The 19454-nt window shown below is 38.3% G+C and overlaps 1 protein-coding gene across 4 annotated transcripts; it reads right to left on the reverse strand.

The window, feature by feature from the left end:
• Positions 1-3064: 3064 nt before the first annotated feature.
• On the reverse strand, positions 3065-7161 carry LOC121980488 (squamosa promoter-binding-like protein 12). 4 transcript variants are annotated; one of them, XM_042532553.1, is made up of 6 exons: positions 6936-7161; positions 6112-6721; positions 5835-5965; positions 4436-4717; positions 3408-3758; positions 3065-3328 (listed from the first exon to the last, which is right to left on the reverse strand). In XM_042532553.1, the coding sequence occupies exons 2-5, from the start codon at positions 6711-6713 to the stop codon at positions 3421-3423; spliced, it is 1353 nt and encodes a 450-aa protein (XP_042388487.1). In that variant the 5' UTR covers positions 6714-6721; positions 6936-7161; the 3' UTR covers positions 3065-3328; positions 3408-3420. The 4 variants fall into 4 exon arrangements, with proteins under 4 accessions (XP_042388487.1, XP_042388486.1, XP_042388489.1 ...); XM_042532552.1 differs by having other exon boundaries at positions 6112-6726; XM_042532555.1 differs by having other exon boundaries at positions 4436-4663; positions 6112-6726; positions 6936-7160.
• Between the last annotated feature and the right edge of the window lie 12293 nt (positions 7162-19454).

The following is a 19454-nucleotide window of genomic DNA, read 5'->3' on the forward strand; positions in this document are numbered from 1 at the left end:
TGTTCATGTGGGGAGATTGTGAAGGGGAGTCAAGTAGGTCAAGGTTGACTGGATACTTGACTGAAAATCCTAGTGAGTGAAGCTAGGCGAAAGTCCTGGTGAGTGAAGCAGGAAGAAGGAAACCCTAGTGAGTGAAGTTAGGTGAAAGTCCTGATGAGTGAAGCCAGGCAGATGAGAAGACCTAGTGAGTGAAGCTAGGTGAAAGTCCTGGTGAGTGAAGCTAGGCAGAAGGGAAATCCTAGTAAGTGAAGCCAGGTGAAAGTCCTAGTGAGTGAAGCTAGGCGAAAGTCCTGGTGAGTAAAGCCAGGAAGAAGGAAACCCTAGTGAGTGAAGCTAGGTGAAAGTCCTGGTGAGTGAAGTCAGGCAGATGAGAAGACCTAGTGAGTGAAGCTAGGTGAAAGTCTTGGTGAGTAAAGCTAGGCAGAAGGGAAATCCTGGTCAGTGAAGCCAGGTGAAAGTCCTAGTGAGTGAAGCTAGGCAGAAGGGAAGTCCTGGTGAGTGAAGCCAGGCACAAGGAAATCCAGATGGGTCAAGGTTGACCAGACATCTGGTGAAAGTCCAAGTAGGTCAAAGGGATTGACCGGATACTTGGCAAGAGGAGAAAAGTCCAAGTGGGTCAAAGGGATTGACCAGACACTTGGTGAGAGAGTCATAGCTGGTCAAGGGTGACCGGATGCTATGTTTTATGTACCAACAAGTCATGGTTGACTGGATGTTGGTTTAGGGGACTTTGGACTTGCTTTTGGGCAAAAACCAAGATCTGGATTGATCAGTCGATCGATTGGATCATGCCCAATCGATCAGCTGATCGATCGAGTGAGTCCCCACTAACATAACCCCTTTGGATCGATCCGTGGATCGATCCAGAGGTCCCAATCGATTAGTGGATCGATTGGGAGTTGCTGTTTGTGCGCGATAAGACCTGGATTGATCATCCGATCGATCCAGGCTATTCCAGAGAGCACAGAGGCACTCTAGATCGATCGGTTGATCGATCCAAAGCCTCCCCGATCGATTGGGAGCAATCCAATCGATCGGGATCCGACCATTGGCGTCGTATTTAGCTACAGGCGAGCGTTTCCTTCAGCAGTGCTTACACGATTCATCTCCGATCTTCACCAGCGACTCCACAGCTCTCTCTCAAGTTCAGATCGCCAGTTCTTGAAGATTCTTGGAGGTTCTTCCAAGTCAAGAGGCGAATCAAAAGCAAGAAGAGAAGTTAGGGTTAGGGTTTATTGTAAGCTTTTGCTTGTATTTCATATCCTTTCCTTTCTTCTTGTATTGAGAGTTTGTAAAGGTTTCTCCGTCTTCGGTAGTTACCGTAGAGGAGTGTGTTTCATAGTGGAGGGTGTGTGAGTGTGTGGATCCTTGGATTAGTCACCTCTTGTGAGGTGGATACCAAGTAAAATCTATTTGTTAGCGTTGTATTTTGTTTCTTGTACATTTCCGCTGCACATCTTTGAAGAAACAAACAACGCCAACCACGAAGCACGTGACGAGCTATTCACCCCCCCCCCTCTAGCTACTTTTCGGTCCCAACATAAAGATCTCTGTCATGTGTCATCTCGGCTAAAGCAGTATCCTTTGGAGCAAGTAGCTGAGTCAGATGGGCTAGCTGTTGGTGCAGGGGTGACACCTCGTCAGACTTAGAGGTAGATTTCATGGTCAGAGGAAGTCAACAGTAAAAGTACAATAGTGTAGGGGGACTCAGCCCTTTTTAAAGAGGGAGATGTGAAGAGTCAGCTTTGAAGGGTTGGTGAGGTCCTTCTCCCGAGGTGGATTGGGTGATTAAACAGGTTACATATCCAAGGATCTGGGAAAGGAGCAACATTAAGGACGTTATGGTGGAACAAGTAAATTAAAGCCTGAGTCTAATTAGTCGAACGTGAGCCTCCTTCGACTAGACTTGGGGGAGGCTTGTGTTACGGTACATGATGGTGGGGTCCGATAAAGTTGGGCAGTCATAAGTCAAGGGGGCGTGGCAGTCAGAAGTCAAGGGAGGGTGGCAATCAGAAGTCAAGGGGTCGTGACAGTCAGAAGCCAAATGGACGGGGCAGTCAACAGTATGAAAAGAGGAAGTAAGACCGGGTGATGACGTCGACAACCTGATTCTCGATCAGGTTCTCACAGACCGGAACTCCATATCTGAGACACCTGGGTAGACAGTCGGGGTGATGCCTGACCTGGATTTGATGGGCTGGGCTCTCATTGCCTGGTTGTACTTAGGCCTAGTGCTCTCAGTAAGCTAAACGTCCGGTCAGCTAACTCCCGGTGAGCTCTTAGACGATCTCTCCACGGCTCTTGGCCCCCCAAGGTTTGGGTCAGGTGTTATACCCGACTGATCATCACGAACTGCCCTATTCAGGCCCGGTTAGGACAAAAGGCGCTACATGACAACAAGGTTAGAGAATCACAACCGCCTGTTAGAGAATCACTACTAAGTGTCAGGAAATATTCCAATGGTCTACAGTCACCTGCAAATGGAGCTTTCCTTCAGTTTATAGAAGGATGTCACATGTCCTCCATCACTCGATAAGTCCTGACACTCCGACATTCTCTGACATCAGTCAGGCTCTAGAAGGTATGCACTGTCATAAAAGAGAGGTCCTCTCCCTCATATAGGTACGCTCTCTCGCACATTCGCACTTGTCTTCTACTTTCATTCTCCTTCGTATACTGTTCTTCTGGGGAAAAAGTACTTTACTTGAACGTCGAAAAATCTGCTCTGAGGACTTTTTCCCTGATTTCTAACCTCTAACGCTCGTATGCTTAATTGAATGTGTGCAGAGCTCAGGTACCGTCAATTCAATCATCGTCGCCCATCAACATCACATGGAAGACCATTTTTGAAAACGCATACGAGAAAAATATCTCAATCGCCCCTCCATCAACGCCAACAACAACTCACCTAACTTTCATCTAACTTAGATTCCAAACAGGATCAATTAGATATTGCATTCCGTTTCTTCTTTAAAAAAAGAGCTTTCTGAACTTGCAAGTTTGAGAAATCAATTGGCCATTTCATTGAATTAGTGAAAAAAAAAAAGAGCAGAATCACCGACACTGAATTAAAGCGAGCATTACATTTTGATGACTATGATACTTAATGGTTCTTTCATAACAGTGAGAGAAATGGAATGGCAGGCTTCTAACTCTGCACCCTCGCAGAGTTTAACCACAGAAAATTGCCTGAGGCATAAAAGTTTCGGTCTAAATACAAAACACAGCATTTCTTTCAGTCCAACCAACTTTTCAGTTGTGTGAACATCAACTGAGAACCCAACTAACTTTTCGACAATGCAGGAGTAACAGCAGCTTGGTCCAAGTTCTAGGGAGCAGAAGTAAATTATCAGTTGGGAAAAATAATGGTAGCGCAACCAAGGATTAAGATAGGAAACCTAACCGACCTGATTTGAGACATTAGACTTCATGACATGAATAAAGGTGATCTGGATCACAAACAGCATGCTTACAAAGGCCCTTTTGCAGCTGAGGCTGGATACTGTTTCTGTGGATGGTAAAAGGCGGCATTTGGGGTGGTTGACATAGAGCTTGCCCATGCATCCAATTGCTCGAAGTGTTTGCCATAGGCATTAAGTGATGCTCGGTACTGACATGGCCAGCATCAACAAAGTTAACGATGGAAGAAGTGTGTCTAGGGTCGGGAGAAACCCAAGAAGTGGCTGACAGAAGAGAGAGAGCACGTCCAACGCCCGGTGCTCCATCCAAGTTCGAAGCTCCTGCAGATGCCTCTGAACCTGCTTAACAATTCAGCAGCTATAATGTGACCATATCCACAACTTGGGCAGAATAAATAGCAACCTTAGTTGTATAAATGCTGTGCGACACACCTCTACACCAAAAATCAGCTGTTTAGAGATGTAAATTAAATGCAAATTTCCTTTTGTACACCTCAAAAACTAACATCTTTGCCATTATTTATTGTTATTCCAGTTATGTATCTCAGTAAGCTATGTATCTCGCTGTGGACATTTCCTTGTTAAACAAGTTCATTCATTAAATTATTTAAGAAAGAAAATTTACAAGTGTAAACAAGTGGAGTTACAGATACCACCGCGTCAAACTTTGGTTTATGATAGAGATTGTGGACTCTGAACAACGTGGTCAGCAATATGGAAAGTAGCCAACCTCATGGATGAATAAATCATCCAAGAATCTAATTAGCAAGATCAATCAAACAGGGGAAGTAGGATATCACTCCAGATTCCACTTAAACATGAACATTTATATACGCTTGCATCAAGTAGGCAGCTGGTTTTCCTTAAAATAAATTTAGTTTAAACTGAGAAATATATCTAGGATATAAGACTTTAATTATAGTAAAGCAAACTAGAACAAAAATACCTCATAAACCACAGCGCAAATACATAATACAAATGAGAGCTTCAAAATTATTTACTTATACGATACACACCTTGATTGAGAACTTCAGCGGCAGTGCCACGACATGGCAAGAGTTTGTCACCATCATGGTACAGGGAAGAAAAGCCATTTAAGATATGAGAGCTTGGCAAATTCAGATGCCCATCTATGTTGCATTCTTTAGTCGGTTTTATCCATGGTCCCTTCATTTGTGTGAACTTGAAGTTTTGAGAATCCTGAATGGCAGTACTTACCATTGTTCTCCCATGATCAAAAGCAGCTAGATTCCATAGAAAGTTCAAATGATGTTTGCCATTTATGAAAACAATGTATCCTTTAGCAACAAGAAACAGCACCACTAGTCAAAGTAATTATCAATAGTTCGCCAGTTAATTGGGTAAAATAATGCTAAATTTAACCAGAAAATAACAGTACATTTTCCCAAAAGTACACAACACAACAAAAAGCACAGACCAGGTAATACGCATTACTCTGCTGCTTAGTCATAGCTAATTTGTTTACAACTTCAATATGACACCCTTCAAAAATTAACACAAGATTGACTTAATCTTATAGAACTATTCTGGAAAGAAACAAATAAATTTTGTCAACAGTTATCAAACACTACAGCAGAAAAAGTAAAGTTTCTTCACCACAAATCGATTAAACATGTTGTATCTTCCTATGTCTTCTCCAAATAGGATATCTGGATCTCGTATGTCAGTATCAGAATACATGAACTTATATACAAGGACTTGAGATGAGCCGGTGTTAATGTCATGTCTCGTATATCTGATTATCAAGTCAGATAGATTTAATCTTACTTTCTAAGTGAATCTACTAATTTTTAACTTAATTTAAAATTCAACTATTATCTTGGATAAGGTTATGTGTAAAAAAGTTCATTTAACATGCAACTTGTGAGTTTGTAGCCTTTCAAACAGACAAACTTAATTGCTCTACCAGTTACCATCTACGTGATGCCCATGTGGATGTACAAAAAAAAAACTCATCGCCAAAGTAATATTGAGTAGTTTTGGTCTTTAGATACAAGGAATCATAAGCTTATTAGTATTAAGAGGATCGTATAAACCATAAAGAGGGAAACTGTTAGAGATTATGTTTTGATCTAGTCAGGGTACAGAAGCAATTGTGTTGGTAGGCCAAAAAGAACTAATGATGATAAATTAAAACAAAAAATAATTAAGTCCAGGCAGATAATCTGTCGTTTTAAATGGTAAGATATTTTGATCATAAACAAGACAATAGAACACTGTTATGAACAGAACATAGATAACACGGCACTAGACCACTTACACCTTGTGCAAATCTTTATGTAAAAAAAAAAGGAATGATTATCGTACTTTTACTGTCAACGATTCAAAACTGAACGAACAAAGTAACCGCAATTCAAAACTGAAAGAAGAAAAGGAATAAAAAAGCCTTTATACCATAAAATGGAGTGTGAGTTGAACTGAAAGAAATTATGTTTGGGCGTGGCTTGCGGCGTCGTGCATTGTGATCAGACAAACGCCTACGACAGCTTCTTTTTTTCTGATCAAACTCGGACAAATCATGGAACCTTTTACAAATCAAAAAGGACAAAAACATAAAAAAAAATGGGAATTGATCCAGTAACTTAGACATAACTAATCTCAGAACTCGTTGTATAATCAAAATTGATTTCACTTGTAAGAAGAGAAGGCAAATTGTTTAGTATCAACTAACCTGCTGCATTGCTGACAGAACCGACGCTCCTGACCGCCGACAACGACCTTGGGGCATTTAGAATGGGTTTCACAGACCCTGTGCTTCCGGTGGTAATCTTTGGCTCCATTAAGATCAACACTGCAACCTTGAACCTGGCAATAGGTGCTCTGTGCGCTCTGATGACACGCCTTTGATTTCTTGGCGAGGGAACCTGATGCAGCAACAGAATCCAATGCAGACAATGGGTTCTTTCCGCTGCTCTCTGCTGAAACATTCTCAAAGTAGGTTCTTTTACCAAGTTTCAGCCCTATCTGTGATTCTTCCAACCCAGCGGCCTGCGCCGCAGCTGGTGAAGAACCATTCTCCAGCGAAAGTATGTTATTGTCATAGTTCTTAGGGTTCGCTTCCCAATCGGAACTCTTTGCGGTCTTAGAGGAAGCAGTAGAAGCAGAGATGGTGCTCTTGGATGAAGAACCGTTCCCCAAATCTGAGCCGTAAGAGCCGCCATCGCCACCGCCAGCGGCGACGGCGGCAGAGGATGACAGCTTGTAAACCCCGCCCACGTGCTCGTGGTTATCCCAATCCCAAAGCAAGGAAGAGTTGGCATTCCAATCCATCATCAAATCGACTGCCCTATGGCACAAATAGGTAATCAATAAAATAAAATAAAAGCAGCAATCAAATTACAAGCAGCAAAGCCCAAAAACCGAATTAAGATTCAAGATTTCGTACACTATCCGTGCCCACTCTATGCCCTAGAAGCAAGACCAACATCTGTCTAACGAAGAGGAAGAGAATGCAAGAGAGGAATGCCACCCTGTAGGCTCAAGCAGGAATCATACCTTGGTCGACGTCGCTGGGGCTCGCAACACCTACAAGATTCCAAGAACACAACTTGGGGAGACTTCAATCATGGATGAGATGAGTGTATGCCTATGGCACCAAAGACAGTAACAGGCAGAGAGTGAGCAGGGTCAAGAATATGAATATCCACCCCCTCCACCACCACCACCACCTCAGTGTCCTCACTCGCCCATCTCTCGACAACACCGAATCGATTGTTGCTGTGGCAAATGAGCCATTGCTATCTTTTAAACGACCCTGCTGCAGTTCGTGTCCCTGGCCAATGGCATTGTGCCACAGTAATCACCAAACGAGCCTGGCTTCAGATTTCTCATTTTTCCTTTTACTCTCTCACCTGCCTCACTGCCACGATAACATAGGGCAAAAAGACGAAATCATTCGCCCCCAATGTTTCTGTTGCACCCGACCTAAGGTCATCATGAAAGAGATAAATCATAATATCCTGAGCTAACATGTGGTAGATGGGATAAGTTGTACAAAGACCGAAGATTTATACCCCGACTATTCTAAATTTCGATCCCATAATCTTATATATTTATCATATATCAACTCGGATCACCTATAAAGTCTCATTGCCACGACAACATGCAGCAGGGAAAAGTGGGTAGATTTTGTGGCGAATCAAACACAGCAATTAAACGTTGTCAACAAAGATACAGTGCACCTCTGGCTGGATTTTGTGCAGATCCTCCCCTGGTACACAACTGACCACATGCATTTCCTGACACACAGCACTAGCAGAACTTATTGGAGGAAGTGAGACCCCATTAATTATTATTTCCACGTCTCGTCCAAATGAAGCAGCTCATTTTTTTTTTTAAGAATTTTAAACTTCACTTTCTCAGGTCGCGTTATTTCCTTCTCCATACACGTGCTTTCTCTCAATTATCAGTAACATGCTCCTTCTGTAGTGTACAAGATGTTCAGACCCATAAAACCTGCATGACTTGTTAACATGTAGCCAAAGAATAAATAAAAATGCCTTTTTTATGTTTTGACCTGAAGAGGCAAGAAAATATGTGACCATAAATGTAACAATATGCCATTTCCTGTAACCTTCGATTCATTCTCCATGTCCAGTTCCTTCCTATCGAAACTTTCTGATGAACAATATAACTTAACCAGAGTTTTTTGCCGAGCAATATGAAGAGTATCACAATCTGAATCAAATCCTGTTGGAGTTAACTGTCTGTATATACTTTGGTAGGTGTGAAAATGATAATGATGATGGCCAAGGACAGGGAATGAAAATGAATGGACGCCAGAAACAGGATTGCGTTTGGACATTAGAACTCAAAGTAGGAACTCGAGTAGGAACTCGAGTAGATAAATTTTGTGCTCAAGGTCTGGGAATTCCGGTGCTTCGGTTAAGGATAATATTAGTATTAGTCCTAAAAATTAATTATGAGATAATTTGATTTTTTAAGTTATTCATTGAGTTAGATTCAAATGAATTCACTCATTAGATTGAGCATTTATTGGATTGAGTTCATGCTCAATCCAAATTAGATACATTGGATTAATATGATAGACTCATTGAATTATTGAATTAATGGATTAGACTCATTGGGTTATTTGATTATGAATAATCCAACATAATAATCTAATCTATTAAGAAGAACATAAAGAGATAAAAATCCTTGCTATTCATTGGATGAATATAAATAGATTTTTATTAGATTTTTCATAACAAATAAAAAGGGTGTCTTTTGAGCTTCTCCTTCCTCTTTCTCCTTCTTCATGCTTGGACGAATCTCCATGTGTGGCTAGCACCATAGTGGTGGTTCTTTTCCAAATCATAAGTTCGTGAGACGGACGGAGCATGTTCATGTGGATATCATAGAGGCGTGAACACTTGATCACACTGAGATCTGCATCCAAAGAAAAGTTGTTTTCGAGATTGCGAAGGGCACGCAACAAAGGTATAAATCTCATCAAACTTAGTATATGTATTTTTCTCCTTCACATGGATCTTTTGGAGAGAATCTAGTTATATTTCTGCTACGCTTTCTACGTGTTTAAAGCACTAGATCCCAACAGTGGTATCATAGCCACTTGCGAAGGCATATACTAAGTTGTTAGATTTTATATGTGATATAGAAATTACATGAAATGTTTACTATAATTTGCATAATTATCAGTCTTAGTTTTGTTGGGATCGAAACACTATTGTGAACAGTTAGATTTCGGCCAAAGGTTTTGTGGGTAGCAAGGTCTTGGATATGGCAGCAACTCATACAATGGGTACCGGGATCGCCATGGCGTTGCGGCTCATAAGTATTTGTTGAAATCATAGTAGATTTTATGTCATAAGGATATTGTGAATATATATGACATGATGTATGGTTATGACCCTCTATCCCAATATGATTGGATGTGTGTGTGTGATGTTGTAATTCATAATACGGCCTGCGTGCCGTGCTTTCATCTTTTATCACTCTTGTTGTAACTTTAGACTACCCTCGAATGTAACTCGAGATTTCTTTAAGTTGTATAATGTACAAATTAGAGAGAATTAGTCTACTGGACGATGGTGAAAAAGGAAGAAGGACAACAACACATGATAACCAAGGAAGCACTTGGAGAAGATACTTTGACTTAAGTTGACTTTTTGATCTTCTCATTAGCTTAAGAAGAGCATAGATAATAGAGTCATAACCATGTCACGTTTATTTAGCATATATGTTGATGCATGTCATGATATGCTATGATTGTATGAGATGCATGTATAGTTTAATCATAATTAGGTCTCTTTTCATATGACTACCAAAGTTTGATACTCACTACTACTTCGATCATTTGTGGTCAGGTTTTGCCAAAGTAAAGTGACTCATTTTATCTTGGTAGAGTGCGACAGGACAATTGTGATGTCCGACTATTGGACTTTGGGTGTAACTTAACTAAGTTATCTCAATTGGATTGAAAACTTAGAAGCATATCCCATGCGATGTAATTCAAATTATACTAGTCTCGTGTGATTAGCCAAAGCTAACTCAAGATAAGTTATAATATGGATTTCATAAGATGGACAAATGAACAAATAGTTTTATTCACCCAATGATACAAGAGTTACATAGAATGTAATTGGTAAATATTGTTTACCTAAGTTATACAAATCTTGGGTGATTAGCCAAAGCTAACTCAAGATATGATATAATATAGACCTTGTCCAATTGGTATATGTTGCCTACCTAAGTTATACAAGTCTTGGGCGATTAGCCAAAGCAAACTCAAGATGATGTATAATATGGATCTTATCTCACTTGAATGTCTTTATTCCTAGGTTTAGAGCTAGTAGTGACATGCTCCTCCTACCAAGCTTTAGAATTCAGTAGGAGAATCATTTAATTAAAGACCTAATTAAATGATCTGAATATGATACTTTTTTTTTTTGCATTTTATTATTGTAAACCACCATGTTGTCTAGTACGTCAAATACACTTTCTCTACGATCTATCCTTGATAAGGACAAGCTCAATGGAGCTAATTTCATAGACTGATACAGGAACTTGAGAATAGTTCTCAAGCAAGAAAAAAAATTGTACGACATAGAGCAACTCATTCCTAAAACACCCCCACTACTGCCACTAGAGCTTATAAGGATGCTTATAAGAAGCATCAAGATGATGCATTAGATGTATCATGTCTTATACTTGCCACCATGAACTCTAAACTTTAGAAGTAATATGAGAACATGGATGCTTATGATCTGGTTGAACATCTTCGACAACTATATTATGGATAAGCAAGACATGAGAGATTTGAAATCTCTAAGACTTTATTTCAATGCAAGATGCAAGATGGCAGTCTGATAGGACCAAATGTATTCAAATTGATTAGGTATGTGGAGAATCTACAAAGGTTGGGATTTCCACTAGGCCAAAAATTGCCCGAGAGCTACAATTAATTTGTTATGATTATAACATAAATGAAATAGGCAAGTAATTACCTAAGATGTTGAGCATGTTGAGAACTACTGAACCCAACCTTAAGAAGGCAAAACCTAGTGCCATTTTGATGGTGCCGAACGACAAAGGCAAATGGAAGCTCAAAGGTAAGTATAGGACCCAAGCCAAAGGCAAGGCCAAGACTCATGCATTAAAACCCAAAGGTGGTGTTGTTAAGAAAGGAACCTGCTTCCACTATGGTGTGATTGGACACTGGAAGAGGAACAGTAAGTTGTACCTAGAGGAATTTAAAAGGAAGAGAAGTGAGACCTTTACCCTAGGTATATATGTTATAGAAGTTAATCTATCTATTTTTTATTCATGGTATTAGATACTGGGTGTGCATCTCACATTTGTACTAATGTGCAGGGGCTAAGAAATATTAGAACATTAACAAAGGGAAAAATAGACCTATGAGTAGGCAATGGCGCAAGAGTTGATGTTTTAGAACCTATGAGTAGGCAATAGATATAGGAACATATCCCTTATCTTTGCCCACTGGACTTGTTTTAGAACTTGAAGAGAACTGTTATGTGTCTGTGTTGACTAAGAACATTATCTCTATTTCTTGTTTAGACAAAAAAGGTTTTTCATTTGTAATAATTAAAGGACAAATTTTTTTCTATTTATTTCAATGAAATGTTCTATTGTAGAGTATATCTTGTGAATGAACTCTATATTCTAGACTTTGACAACCCAATCTATAACATAAATATCAAACGGTTCAAGTCTAATGATTTGAACCAAATATATCTATGGCATTGTCGCTTAGGTCATATAAATGAGAGTCGCATATCCCAACTCTATAAGGATGGACTTTTGGACTCATTTGATTTTTAATCATATGAGGTATACAAATCTTATCTTCAAGGCAAGATGACAAAGACTCCATTTAGTGGACATAGCGAAAGAGCTAATGACCTGTTAGGACTCATACATACATATTTGTGACCCTTTCAGAATAGCAGCTAGAGGAGGCTATCATTACTTATTATGTTTACTGATAATTTCAGTAGATATGACTATGTGTATCTGATGAGATACAAGTCAGAATCCTTTGAAAAGTTCAAAGAATTCAAGAATGAATTACAAAACTAACTTAGTAAGCGTATTAAGATGCTTCGATCTGATCGAGGTGGGGAATACCTTAGCCAAGAGTTTCATGACCATCTCATTGAGTATGTGATCATATCTCAAATCACTCCACTTGAAACACCACAATGGAATAGTGTATCAAAAAGGAGAAATCATACTTTATTAGATATGGTATGATCGATGATGAGTCAAACAGATCTTCCTACTTCCTTTTGGAGTCATGCTCTAGAAATAACTGCTTTCACACTTAATTGCATTCCATCTAAGGTTGTCATAAAGATACCATATATAATATAGACTAGGAATTGTCCCAAGATGTCTTTCATGAATATTTAGGGATGTGAGGCTTATGTTCGACGTTAAGTCTCAGATAAACTAGGACCCAAATCGAACAAGTGCTATTTTGTAGGATATACCAAGGAAATAGAGGGATATTACTTTTATAATCTCATATAAGGCAAAGTGTTTGTTGATAGAAATGATGTCTTTCTAGAAAGGGAGTTTATTTCTAGGAAAACTAATGGTAGTAAAATCAATCTTGAAGAAATTCAAGATACACAAACTAGCACCGAAGCCTTGATGGAAATTGAACAGGTACCACAAGATGTTGTAGATCATGATTTTATTACACCGCAAGAAGTTGTGGAACAACAACCTATTCAACTAGCACAAGCTCTACGTAGATTTGATAGGACACGTCGTCAACCAGAGAGATATTCTTTTCTCTTGTCTGACCATAGTGATGTAGTGCTTGTTGGTCTCAACGAGTTTACATCTTATCAGGAAGTTGTACAAGACCCAGATTATGAGAAATGGCTAGAGGCCATGAGATCTGAAATGGAATCTATGTACACTAGCCAAGTATGAACTTTGGTTGATCCACCTGAAGGGATCAAACCCATTAGGTGTAAGTGGGTCTTCAAACTATAAACTGACATGGATGGTCATCTGCATACCTATAAAGGGCGATTGGTAACTAAAGAATTCAAACAGATTCATGGTATAGACTTTGATGAAGCTTTTCACCAGTTGCGATGCTAAAGTCCATTCGGATCATGCTTGCTATTACAGCTTACTATGATTATGAGATCTGACATATGGATGTCAAAATTACATTTCTCAATGAAAATCTACTTGAGGATGTGTACATGACATAACCTGAGGGTTTGGTCAATCCAGAGCATGTTGGAAAGGTATGCAAGTTGCAATGATCCATTTATGGATTAAATGAAGTTTCTAGAAGCTGGAATCTTTGATTTGATGATGCAATCAAAGCGTTTGGTTTCATCAATAATGAAGATGAACCTTATATCTACAAGAAGGTTAGTGGGAGCACAGTCATTTTTCTCATATTATATGTGGACGATATACTTCTCATTGGAAATGATATCCCTACTCTTCAATCAGTGAAGACGTGGCTTAGGAATTGTCTCTCAATGAAGGACTTAAGTGAAGCAGTCTATATCTTTGGCATCAAGATCTATAGAGATAGATCTAAGAGATTGCTTGGTCTACATCAGTGTACATACATGGACAAGGTGTTTAATCATTTCTCTATGCAGAATTCCAAGAAGAGATTCCTGCCAATGCCACATGGTGTGAATCTTTTGAAGACTCAATTCCCCTTTTCTAAGGAAGAAAGGGACCGCATAGATCAGAATCCTTAAGCATCTGCTATAGGGTCTATCATGTATTTCATGCTTTATACTCACCCAAATGTCTCGTATGTATTAAGCATGACAAGCAAATGGCAGTCAGATCCAGATGAAGGTCACTAGACAGCTATCAAGAATATTCTTAAATACTTGAGAAGAACTCAAGATTATTTCTTAATCTTTGGAGGCAATGAAGAGCTTGTTGTAAAGGGTTACACCGATGCGAGCTTCTAAACTGACAAGAATGATTCTAGATCACAGTCAGGGTATGTATTTTACATAAATGATAATGTTAGGTATTATATATTACAGCGGTTTCATCTCATTCAAGAGATCATCGATAGATGAGATGTGAGACTATGCATAATATTGACCGATACTAACGTTACGGATCCTTTAACTAATGTTTTGGCACAGAGAAAGTATGATGGTCACACTAGGTCAATGTATATTAGATATTTCAGTGATTGACACTAGTGACATAAGGAGATTGTTAGTGTAAGTCTTAAGAGTCAATCAAAAGTTGATTGATATAGGATATATTGTATCATATTTTATTGATTAATAAAAAATAAAGTTGGTTATTATATTTATTTCAGTTTAGTGTCGAATGAATAAGTATAATAATATCCCAGGGTAGTAGGTTCTAGTCTACATCATATCAATTAGTTGAATTGATAGTGAGAGTCTGTAGATACATATAGACACTACTCTTAACTATTCTAGTCAAGTATTAATATACAAAGGACAATATTAATACGTTAAGACTAGCATGTAGGTCAATGGATGACTTAATCTCACAAGTCATGGATATGAGATATCAAGTTGACACATGAGTATATATTAGAGAATATGTACTAAATTGACCTTTTATAAGATATTTCATGGATCATTATACGAGTATAATAAACATTCTTATAGTGATAGTTGGTATGAATAGTCGTTAGACCTGAATGCACTACGATTCCCTACATAAGGAGTTGTATACTTTGGTATCGTCAAACATCACCTATAACAAGGTGGGCTATAAAGTTGATCACTGAGTATGTAATAAGTTATGTTGAGGGATGTGAGTAATGTAGATGAGATCTATCCCTTTCATATGACGAAAGTAATATCTGTGGGCCCCTTGATTAAGTAGGACATAAGAATGCATGACCATACTCAAATTAGTCAATATGAGATATTGAGCTTATTTGATTGAGTGTATCTACTTACAAATAAAGAAACATAAAAATTGATAAAAGGATGACACGGTCTATGCCTCATTGATCAATCTAGATATCAAGGATAGAAAGACCAAGTCATACAAGATAATATACATGGAAAGGTTAGGTCGGATCTCGACATTCTTGTCACTTGGGTAGCAATAATGCCTTGATAGATGTCACTCATTGCTTATGTATCTAAAGTAGTTTTAGATACATTACCAATGTTAGGAGAGCCTATTAGGTCACACACAAAGAACATGTTAGTTTGGAGATAGGTATTTTAGTTTGACTAAAATACTGAGGATCTAAAAATAATAGGTTAATCCAAAGTGTTAGTGTCATTTTTGTAGTGATTGTCACTGGTGCTAGTGGGAGATTGTTGATATTAGCCCTAAGAGTCAATTATGGGATGATTAGGCTTTTTGGGTTACTCATTGAGTTAGACTTAAATGAATCCACTCATTGGATTGAGCACTCATTGGATTGAGTCCAATCTGAATTAGACACATTAGATTAATGGGTTAGACTCATTGGGTTATTGGATTAAAGGGTTAGACTAATTGGGTTATTGGATTAATAGTTAATCTAATATAAATAATCCAACCCATTGAGAGGAATATAAAGAGTTAAAAACCCTTTCTATTCATTGGATGAATATAAATAGATTTTTTATTGGATTTTTCATAAGAGATGAAAAAGGGTGACTCTTGAGCTTCTCATTCTTCTTCCTCCTCCTCCTTCATGCTTGGCCGAACCTCCATGTGTGGCTAGCACTATAGTGGTGGTTCTTCTCCAAATCGTGAGTTCGTGAGACAGACGAAATATTTTCATGTGGATACCATAGAGGTGCGAACACTTAATCGCGCTGAGATTTGCATCCAAAGAAAAGTTGTTGTTGGGATTGTGAAGCGCATGCAACAAAAGTATAAATCTCATCAAACTTAGTATATATATTTTTTTTCCTTCACATGGATCTTCTGGGGAGGATCTAGTTATTTTTTCGCTACACTTTCTGCGTGTTTAACACACTAGATCCTAACAGATAGTTTGTATAAAAAGTGCAGAGCTAATTTGTGAACCTTTCTTTGCTTTTAACCTTTTAACAAAAAAAGATCTTGGTGATCATGGCTGATGTGGTAGAGACGGTCCATCTCTAGGTGGCTAAGTTGGATCAAAAGTCAAGTTGAGTTTTAAGTTAAAGTTAAGACAAATAGGGACCAAATCAAGACACAGCTGAATCAAGACCAACAGAGACTAGGACAAAATACATCCCAATCAAGACAAATAGAGTTTAAGCCGAGTCTAAGAAAGCTTGGGTCCGAATCAAACCTTAGTTCAAAGATGTTACTCAGGAATTGCGAGCTCAAATCCTTGACACTTGGGCGCTCCTGACTCCATGACACTCATCTGCTCCGATCCTGACTCTGTAACACTTAGTCGCTCCCTACTCTTCGACACTCGGTTGCTCTTAACTCCATGACACACAACCACTCCCAAGTCATCATATTTGACCATTCCTGACCCTTTTACGTGTCACTCCTACTTCCTTAAACACTTGACTCGATTCCTCGTTGATCGAGGATCTCAAGTGCCTCCACCTCACTCACCCAAGTGTAGATGATGTGGCTAGCGAAGGATGCGGAGAAACTGTGATCACGAGGTGTCTGAAAGTGAGTAATGGAAGAAGTGGGGAATGTGGGGCGATGATGTGTACCCACAACTATATGATTATATCGTTAAGTAATAAAAATATCGATCCACAAAGACTGTTGATTAAGCACTAGCTGAATTTGCAAAATAAGTTATCTAGATGATTGAAGTTATGTGAAGTCAAGTGCACTAAAAAAAAATGAAAATGATTAACCAGATTGGGTAATGTCAAGCCTAGGGTGACCAACCTAGCCTCACGGAAGTTTCTCATTGGCCAACATAGTAAATTGGAAAACACATGCGGCAGACGATCGAGAAACCCAACATCCCTTAGTTGTAAGTTTCATTTGGAGGAAAAATCCTTATAAATACGTCATACCTGGGAATCAAAAGTTAAGTGTGCTCAAGAGAATAAGAGAGTGAGAGAGAAAGAGAGAGATTTAGTGAGAGTAAATGATCGTAAAAGGAGGATTTGTTATAGGGAAATGATTCTAGAATTTTAGTTTTACTACAATACTAGTTGATGCTCTATGTATTATTTATCTCCTTACCTCCATGTTTATGCTCTTGTAGGGATTCTAACTAAATTATCGGTGTGACCCCATGAAGGTTACACTGGAATATTTATCTCATTGAGTTTAAATGTTATTAAGTTAAGAGGTAACATAAAAAGTCTGGTTAAAGGAATACTCCCTGTCACATAAGGACTCCCAGTCATACAATCTAGATTACTCAAGTCACTTCCTAACATTAAATTGGGAAAACCCTTTAAACTCTAATTAGCTAATTCCTTGTAGAGAATTAGCCTCCATTTTAATGTGATATTCTAGAAAGTCCGATTAAAGGGATACCTTCTATTACTAATGTTGGTTAGTCCTAGGAAAATGTACTGGTTCCACTGTATAAAAAAAATTTATTCAAGTGTCGAACCTTTCCTTAAATAACCTATTGTGTTTTTTAGAAGTTAAATTAGGAATCGCATACGGAACTTAACATCATTTATTCCAAATTTAACTTATCTATTCTTACTGATTTAGATTTGAATCGCAAGCGGAATTTAATACTATTGATACAAATCCACCTATGTTATTAATTCTATTAAATATTAATTTCCAAAATTGACTTCCAGGACTGCATGGCGAGGCACATGACCTTCTTGGATATGGGAGCAACCACCACCGCCTAGACAAAGCCTTTTAAGGAAAGCTAATATTTAATTTCCTTAAATAACTCTAGGTTAACCAAAAAGAACAATCGAATCACAAATTCAAAAAAGAAGAAAACACAAACTCGAAACATTAATTCGAAAAACTAGATCTAATTTCTCTTACAAAAAGAAATAACTAGCATAATGCGGAAAATAATTGCTAATTATACCTTCTCTTTGTAAACTAATGACCTCGAGATCTTCTGCCGTATTCCTCGCCTTGCCTTGGACGTCGTGTAGGCGACGATCTTCCAAGATGAACACCACCCAAAAGCTTTCTTCCTCTTCCTCTAAAATCCGGCCACCACCACCACCAAGGAGAAGAGAGCAAGGGAAAAGAGAAGAAGAAGGGGCCGACCACACCAAGATCTCCAAGCAAGAGAATAAGAATTGTTGTGTCTCATGAAGCCTCCTCACCTCTTCTTTTATAATACTTGCCCAAGGCAAATAAGGGAAGAATTTTTACAAAAATTAAAATCTTCCTCTAGCTTTTCTTTTTCTCTTTTAATTTTCCTTTTCTTTCCTCTTGATTGAATCAATCACCAAAAATAAATTTGATGATTTTATTTTTTTAAACATGGCCGGCCACATTGCATGGGCACCAAGCAAGGGTGGTCGACCACTATAATAGGAAGGAAATAATTTTTTATAAAATTTTACAAGAAGAAAAACTCTTATAAAATTTTACAAGCTCTCTTTCCTAAAGTAAGAGTTAAAAAGGAAAGTTCTAAAAATTAAAACCATGTTTTAAAATTTAAAACTTCTCTTCAAAAATTTCCTTTTTTAACATGAATAGAATTTTTTTTTTTTTTAAAACTTCTCTTCCTTTTTTCTAAAACCATGAGGATGGTTAAAAAAGGAAAACTTTAAAACTTTTAAAACTCTCTATTAAAACATGTGACCTAATTCAAATAAGGAAAGTTTTAAAAATTAAAATCTCTCTTTTAAAACTTATAGTTTTCTACAAAGAGAAGATTTTAAAAATTCAAAACACCCCTCCTTATTTGAATTATTGTGGCCGACCCCTACATGTTTGGTCACCAAGCAAAGGGCCGACCCCTATAGAAGAGGATGTGGTCGGTCCTTGCTTGGTCACCAAGCAATGGACCGGCCCCTTCTTATACACTAAGAAGAGCCTTACATTTGGATGGACTTGAGGCTATAATGAGGCTACGACAGGGACCTAGAGGAGAAATTGGTTTTGGCCTTCCGTTAAGCTTGAGTATCCCGTGTTCGCCCCGAACACACAGCTCAAATTCATCGATAATAACTCATTCCACTAGAGAGTTATTATCGTACTACCGCACCAATCCCAAATTACATTATAGGCTCCTTCTTATCATGAGTGTGTTAGCCTCCCTGTGTTTAAGATAACAAATGTCCACTAATTAAGTAAGTTACTAACATCTCACTTAATTAATATCTAGTTCTAAGAGTAGTACCACTCAACTTCATTGTCATGTCGGACTAAGTCCACCTGCAGGGTTTAACATGACAATCCTTATGAGCTCCTCTTGGGGACATTCTCAACCTAGATAACTAGGACACAGATTCCTTCTATAATCAACAACACACACTATAAGTAATATCATTTCCCAACTTATCGGGCATATTGATTTATCGAGGTAAACCTCACCCTTTGATAAGTCAAAGAAATAAATATTAAATATATGTGCTTGTTGTTATATTAGGATTAAGAGCACACACTTCCATAATAACTAAGGTCTAGTTA

This window comes from Zingiber officinale, chromosome 5A (assembly GCF_018446385.1).
Source record: "Zingiber officinale cultivar Zhangliang chromosome 5A, Zo_v1.1, whole genome shotgun sequence".
Classification (NCBI taxonomy): domain Eukaryota; kingdom Viridiplantae; phylum Streptophyta; class Magnoliopsida; order Zingiberales; family Zingiberaceae; genus Zingiber; species Zingiber officinale.